Here is a 5,935-nt window from a genome sequence, read left to right as displayed (position 1 = left end):
TATGCAATCTCGGAAAACCCATTTTTTTAATATCTCTGTTTGACACTAGATATTTTGGTCTCTACCAAGACTAGTCCTAATTGATAAATATATACAAAGTACTCTTGTGGGTGACCCTCCTAACGCGGTCTTTGAAAAAAGACATGATATACAGGAATCACAAAACAACATGAATTTGCCTCTACAACAGATAGTCATAACCTAAGGAGTACAGTCCTAATATGAAGAGCTGGCCTCCATTTGTCCTTAATACATATTCTGCAAGCTTCATTCCTAGTAACTAGAGCAATTTGTTTCATTCATCCCAGAACAATTGACATTTAAAAGAAAAAAAAAATTAATAAGACATGCATAACATGATAAAAACCTTAGTCAATGTTTGGATCGGTATGTTTTGGTGAGAAATCACAACCTTACAAATGAAAAAATAGGTTATTATCAAGATACCGTCATATTTCAAATAGATAGATAGATATTGGAATCTCATTCAAATGACATTGTGTAAGTAAGGTCATCCAAAGAAAACAGATCAAAACAAGCGGAAACCAATAGAAGAATCAAATAATGAAAGTAACAAGGCAAGCTGCAAAAAGAAAACCTAATAAAAAAAAGGCGAATCAATCAAGCAGAACATCTCTCGAAAAAGCTAGGCCAATTTAATATTAGAAAAGATAGAGATCGAGGAGAAGAAATAGAAAGGTATGATAGATTGAGTTAAAAGGTGCGAATCTTGTAGTGTTTCTAAGCAAATATACACGAATTTTGCTTCTTTTTTTTCTTCTGCAAACAGAATTTGTTTTTATTTTCTAAATAAAGCATTTTTTTTCATTTTAGAATTGAAATGCCCCAACTTGAAAATACCCTATCTTGAAATGGTCTAACTTGAAAATACCCCAACTTATTTTTAAAATTTTTGGAATGGTCCATAAAGGATCAAGACAATTTTAGAATTGAAATGCCCTAACTTGAAAATACAGAAGATTTTTAGAACAAAAACGAAAAGAAACCAACCAAACAAACAAAGTTTAACCCAAAGCTTATTTATTTTATTAAAATTGTTCATGGGATTCTCAACATAAACTATCATTATTAGCAAGCCAGGGTTTAATAAGGGCTCACTCTAAGGAAGGAAGAAAGGAACCACGCAATGCTTCCTTAATTAGATAGAGCCTATGTAGCCTCACCTTATACATAAATAAACATTCAAAAGTAGCAGCAGCAGTGGTGGAAAAACATAAAGGGGGGGGCGAGGAGGTCGGGGATATTTGGTTGGGTTTTCAACCGGTGTTTTGCATGCCTGCGGCAATACCCTTCATGGTCAAGATGAGTGTGTCCTCCAATCCAGGTGCATACTCGCTGGTAGGGTTCAGTGTTACCAGTTCGGCTGCAGACTTGCCCGACTCCAAGTACTCCTTTGAGATGTGAGGCCTCAGATTCACGTGATATGTTGGGTCGCGAATCCTCTTCAGAGTGTAGGCTTGCAGCACGTTTAGAGTCGTGATGTAAGAATGACGAAGACGCAATCTCTGCTTCAGATAAGGGTCTTCATCTAGAAGATCCTTGTGCCCAGCAATCTATAATATATACCAACCACACTTTGGATGTTAATTGAGTATTCAATTCAATTCAATTGTATTGTATGTATATAATGTACCTGGAGCAAGAAGGCCTTTGTTTGTTCATAGTTAGTTATTAAGTTCTGTCCAAAAGACCATAGATCTTCTGAGACAAGTAGTTTGTCGTACAATGCAGCAATACCAGGGTCTCCTTTCGCAAACACCATCTCAACCAAGTCAATTGTCACCCTAAAGAACGGCCAGTCGTTGTACATCTCCTGCAGCATGTGGAGGTTCCTCACGTCTTTCTGAATCGCATACTTGAATGCAGCTCCAAACCCTAGCCAAACCGGCAGATGGAATCGAGTCTGAGTCCAAGCGAAGATCCATGGAATAGCACGCAGAGATTCTATTCCACCGCTTGGCTTTCTTTTCGACGGACGACTCCCGATATTCATTCGCCCGTATTCCAGTTCAGGTGTAGCCTGCACCAAGAATCAAATCAGAAACAAAACTTAACTCATATTCAGAATATTTATTTATTTATTAACAGTTTCTGCTTGACTCACCGATCGGAAATACTCGACGAATCGAGGTTCTTTGAAGACTATGGAACGGTATTCCTCAGTGGCCACAACTGCAATTGCATCCATCAAATCACGCCATTCCGGCTTAGGTGAAACAGGAGGATGCATACCGTGCTCGAGAGTAGCAGCAGTAAACCTCTGAAGTGTTCTGAAACACAAATGCTCTTCCCCGAAGGATTGCTCGATGACCTCACCTTGAACCGTGACACGAAGCGACCCGTGAATTGTGTCTGGAGGTTGAGACAATATGGCAAGGTGAGTGGGCCCACCTCCTCTACCGACAGTCCCACCTCGACCGTGAAACATGGTCAGCTTTACACCGTACTCCTTCGCAACCTTAACAAGCTCCTCTTGAGCCTTGTACAGCTGCCAGGCTGCAGAGAACCGACCGGCATCTTTACCAGAATCCGAGTACCCGATCATAACCTCCTGTTTTCCATTGATCCTGTTTCGATACCAGTCGATCGAGAAGAGTCGAGCGACTGCAGCAGGAGCAGCCATGAGATCGTCCAGCTTTTCAAACAAAGGAACGACCCTCAACGGATGCTTTATATGACATTCCCTTTGCAGAAGCTCGACAGCCAGCACGTCAGAAGGAGACGTAGCCATCGAGATTATATAAGCTCCGAAGCAGTCTGGTGGAAGTTCTGCAAGAACATGGAACGTGTCTAGTACATCGGCTATTTCTTCTGTTTTGGGAAGATCTGAGCCGAACAATGGCCGCTTGCCACTTAGTTCGGACAGAAGCCATTCCTGGCGCTGTTCCTCAGACCATTCCAGATAAGAGCCGATCTCGAGATGCTTTGTTATAGCATCCATCACTTCGGTGTGACGGTCGGATTCTTGTCGAATATCGAGTCTGACAAGCGAGAGACCGAATGTGGAAACTTGTCTCAGGAAATCAAGTAGGCTTCCATCAGCAATCTGGCGATCCCCACAGGCACAGAGAGATTTGTAACAGAGCTCAAGCGGTTCCAAGAACTACAGAACATAAATACAATATAAGAATTAGATCAATTTCATCGACTAAATGAATATCTCATCATCTCAAGTAAATACCTGCTCCACATTAGTGAAAGTGGATTCAACTGGGATCTCAGAAACCCCGTGGGCTAATAAATGGCGAGATCTTTCGCGTGTTTGATATAGCTTATCCCTCACATCACCCAGGATCACACGATAAGGTTCACTTTGAGGAACTTGTTTCCAAAACTCTGTATTGCATATGAAAATATAAGTTTCAATTTTCCAAACTATAAAACAACACTCTTTAGTCTTTTTATAATTGTGTAATTACCTATATAGTGCTTAGCATCTCTCTTTGAGGAGCTATGAAGTAAATCTGATCGAGTGCGAAGCTCGTCACTACAACGCCACATGGACAACTGACAAACAAGAATTTATAATGGATCATTCAGAACATCTTTGAATGGTCGAATGAAGACAGTAAAGATCTTTTTAAGGAACAGAATTCTTTATTCAAACCTCAAACATCAGATCTTCAATCTGTGCATAGTACAAGTTTGCAGCCATCATTCTTGCCAGTAAACAGACGTCCCTTGTGACCTCGGGTGTAACCCGAGGATTACCTGTGCAGATGTCAAAGACAATTTGAACACGAAATCGAAAAGATTAATAATAATTATGTATGGAGAAGGTTCATACCATCTCGGTCACCACCCATCCATGAGGAGAACTGAATAAGTGGGGCATTGTAGGGAACCCTCTCGTTTATTCCAATATTCTTGAGAGCTGTGTCCACACGTCGTAGAAACTTGGGAACCCCTTTCCAGATTGTTTCATGGAAATAACTCATTCCTGCTCTCATTTCATCTTGTGGTGTAGGAGGAGTTCTTCGAATCTCATCTGTTCGGAAAGCAGCTTGAATCTGGATTAAAAATCAAACAAGTGGCATTGTTAACAAGTGATAAAACTCGAAATAATGAATTTGTTGACTGACTTTAAACTTACCTCCCTTTGAAGGGCCTCATCCAGCTCTTGCTTATCATCTGGAGTTATATCTTTGGCATTCAGTTGAGCTAAGCAATCTCGGATCCTATAAAGGAGAAGGAAACACTTGAATCAGCATCCATCATTTTGCATGTATAGATAAGAAGAAAGAAACGATAAATGAAAACTCGAAGAAACGAACCTTCCATGTTTCTGCAGAAGGGATCGACGGACAGATTGAGTGGGGTGAGCTGTAAAAACCAGATCTACAGTTTGGTTTTTCAAAGCATCAAAAACCTCTTCAGGGGTCTTCTTTAGCTCCCCAACAAGCCTTTTCAGTGTCTCTTCAATATCAGATTCAGTTGTTGCAGAGCTCTCATCTCTGAAACCACCTTTCTTCAACTTCTTGATCCGACGACGGTAAGCGATTTGAACCTCTTCAGCCAAGTTGGCCAAATTAAGCATGTGAGAGAATGCCTTTGAAACAACTATCAAATCCCCTGGATCCAAAGTATTCATCACATTTCCAAGCTCCTCAAGCTTCTGAGGGTTGTGTTTCCCTTCATACTCGGAAGATAGTTCATAGCATTCTTGAACCTATCAAATGATGAATAATGAAGCAAAACGATGAACACATGCAGAATCAGTTGATCTATCACTATCACTATCACTCAAGTCCACCATGGACCGATTCATTTACTTGATATATAATAATAAATAAACAATCAACCAGTCGAAAACTAACTATGAAGTCAAAGGTCCAGAAGACGAAAAATACTTGAGAGTCTATGTTTTCTGTAAACAAACCCTAGCAAACTGTCTAATAGTTGAATCTGATAATCTCCATATAAATTAACATCTAAATAATGAAAAACACAAAGACGATCTTACAGTCTCCTTCAGATCTTCTCCATGCAAGTCTTGAAGAATATCTAGAAACCGATCCAACAACAGAGCATCATATTCCACAAGCTTATCATCCTCAGAAACCTTCGCTGGAACCAGTTGCCTCAACTGCGCGTCAATCGATGCCAATTTCACCAAGCTCCGATTCGCCATTCTCAGATTCAGCTTAGTAACTATAAAAACAAAAGATTAATACTATGAAATCAACTTCCAATCGCGGAATACAAGATCGGAAGATTAAAACGCGAAACAAAGTAAAAACATCGATCGTATTTTGATATAATGCGGATGAATGGATTTGAAAAGGTTGATTGTTGTTCATTTTGATTGCATTTAGTGATAGTGCCATTACCTGAACCTGATTCTTGGTAGGGTATATTCGATTCGATCTAATGAACTGAGAGGAATCAATCGAGAGAGAGGGGGTTACACTTATAAGAGAGACTGGCAAACTGCTGGTATATATAGAAGAGAGAGAGAAGGCTGGTTTTACTTATCAAAAAAAACGCCTTATTTTCAACGGAGAATCCATTTCCGTCACGGTGACGGCACCATCATGTTTAAATTTAACGGCTGTTAGAAGAGAAGGATATCCCCTCAGAGATGCTTTGGGGTGTCTCTTGAGTCAACCATAGAGCTAAGAAGCTAGACAATTCTTCTACATTCATCTTAGGCCTGGTTTGATTTCAAAAACAAACCAATAATATTACCTCAATTTTTAATTGGTAGAATTTTCAATATTTTCTCTTCGACCTCACAATTTATGGATCCTTATTTTTTAAATTATACCAAACGAACTTTTATCAAGTAACTACTTAGTTAATTTATTATTATTTATTTGACATTTATAAATAAATTAAATAATTATATTCACTCACTTAATTACCGAATTCACTTAATTACTGAAGATTTTGACTAGAGGTGAACATTAACCGG

The 5,935-nt window shown here is 39.4% G+C and overlaps 1 protein-coding gene across 2 annotated transcripts; it reads right to left on the bottom strand.

The window, feature by feature from the left end:
• Positions 1-1,274: 1,274 nt before the first annotated feature.
• On the bottom strand, positions 1,275-5,457 carry LOC124920864 (phosphoenolpyruvate carboxylase-like). Of its 2 annotated transcripts, none has more exons than XM_047461433.1 (11): positions 5,352-5,457; positions 4,985-5,172; positions 4,296-4,690; positions 4,115-4,199; positions 3,809-4,031; positions 3,629-3,732; positions 3,441-3,528; positions 3,203-3,357; positions 2,126-3,124; positions 1,655-2,041; positions 1,275-1,574 (listed from the first exon to the last, which is right to left on the bottom strand). In XM_047461433.1, exons 2-11 carry the CDS (start codon positions 5,150-5,152, stop codon positions 1,278-1,280), a joined length of 2,901 nt encoding a protein of 966 aa, XP_047317389.1. In that variant the 5' UTR covers positions 5,153-5,172; positions 5,352-5,457; the 3' UTR covers positions 1,275-1,277. The 2 variants fall into 2 exon arrangements, with proteins under 2 accessions (XP_047317389.1, XP_047317390.1); XM_047461434.1 differs by having other exon boundaries at positions 5,358-5,391.
• Between the last annotated feature and the right edge of the window lie 478 nt (positions 5,458-5,935).

The sequence above is a fragment of the Impatiens glandulifera genome, chromosome 1, assembly GCF_907164915.1.
Source record: "Impatiens glandulifera chromosome 1, dImpGla2.1, whole genome shotgun sequence".
In the NCBI taxonomy this organism is placed as follows: Eukaryota; Viridiplantae; Streptophyta; class Magnoliopsida; order Ericales; family Balsaminaceae; genus Impatiens; species Impatiens glandulifera.
Note: the sequence above shows the minus strand (reverse complement) of the source record. Positions and strands in the feature narration are given on the sequence as shown.

Bases quoted from the DNA above. Each gene is read 5' to 3' on its own strand.
- LOC124920864 (XM_047461433.1), bottom strand. From the start codon at position 5,152: ATGGCGAATCGGAGCTTGGTGAAATTGGCATCGATTGACGCGCAGTTG. The intron at 3,733-3,808 runs GTATGAACCTTC...ACATCTGCACAG, and splicing joins GATGGGTGGTGACCGAGATG to GTAATCCTCGGGTTACACCC. The intron at 3,125-3,202 runs GTATTTACTTGA...TATGTTCTGTAG, and splicing joins CTTTCACTAATGTGGAGCAG to TTCTTGGAACCGCTTGAGCT.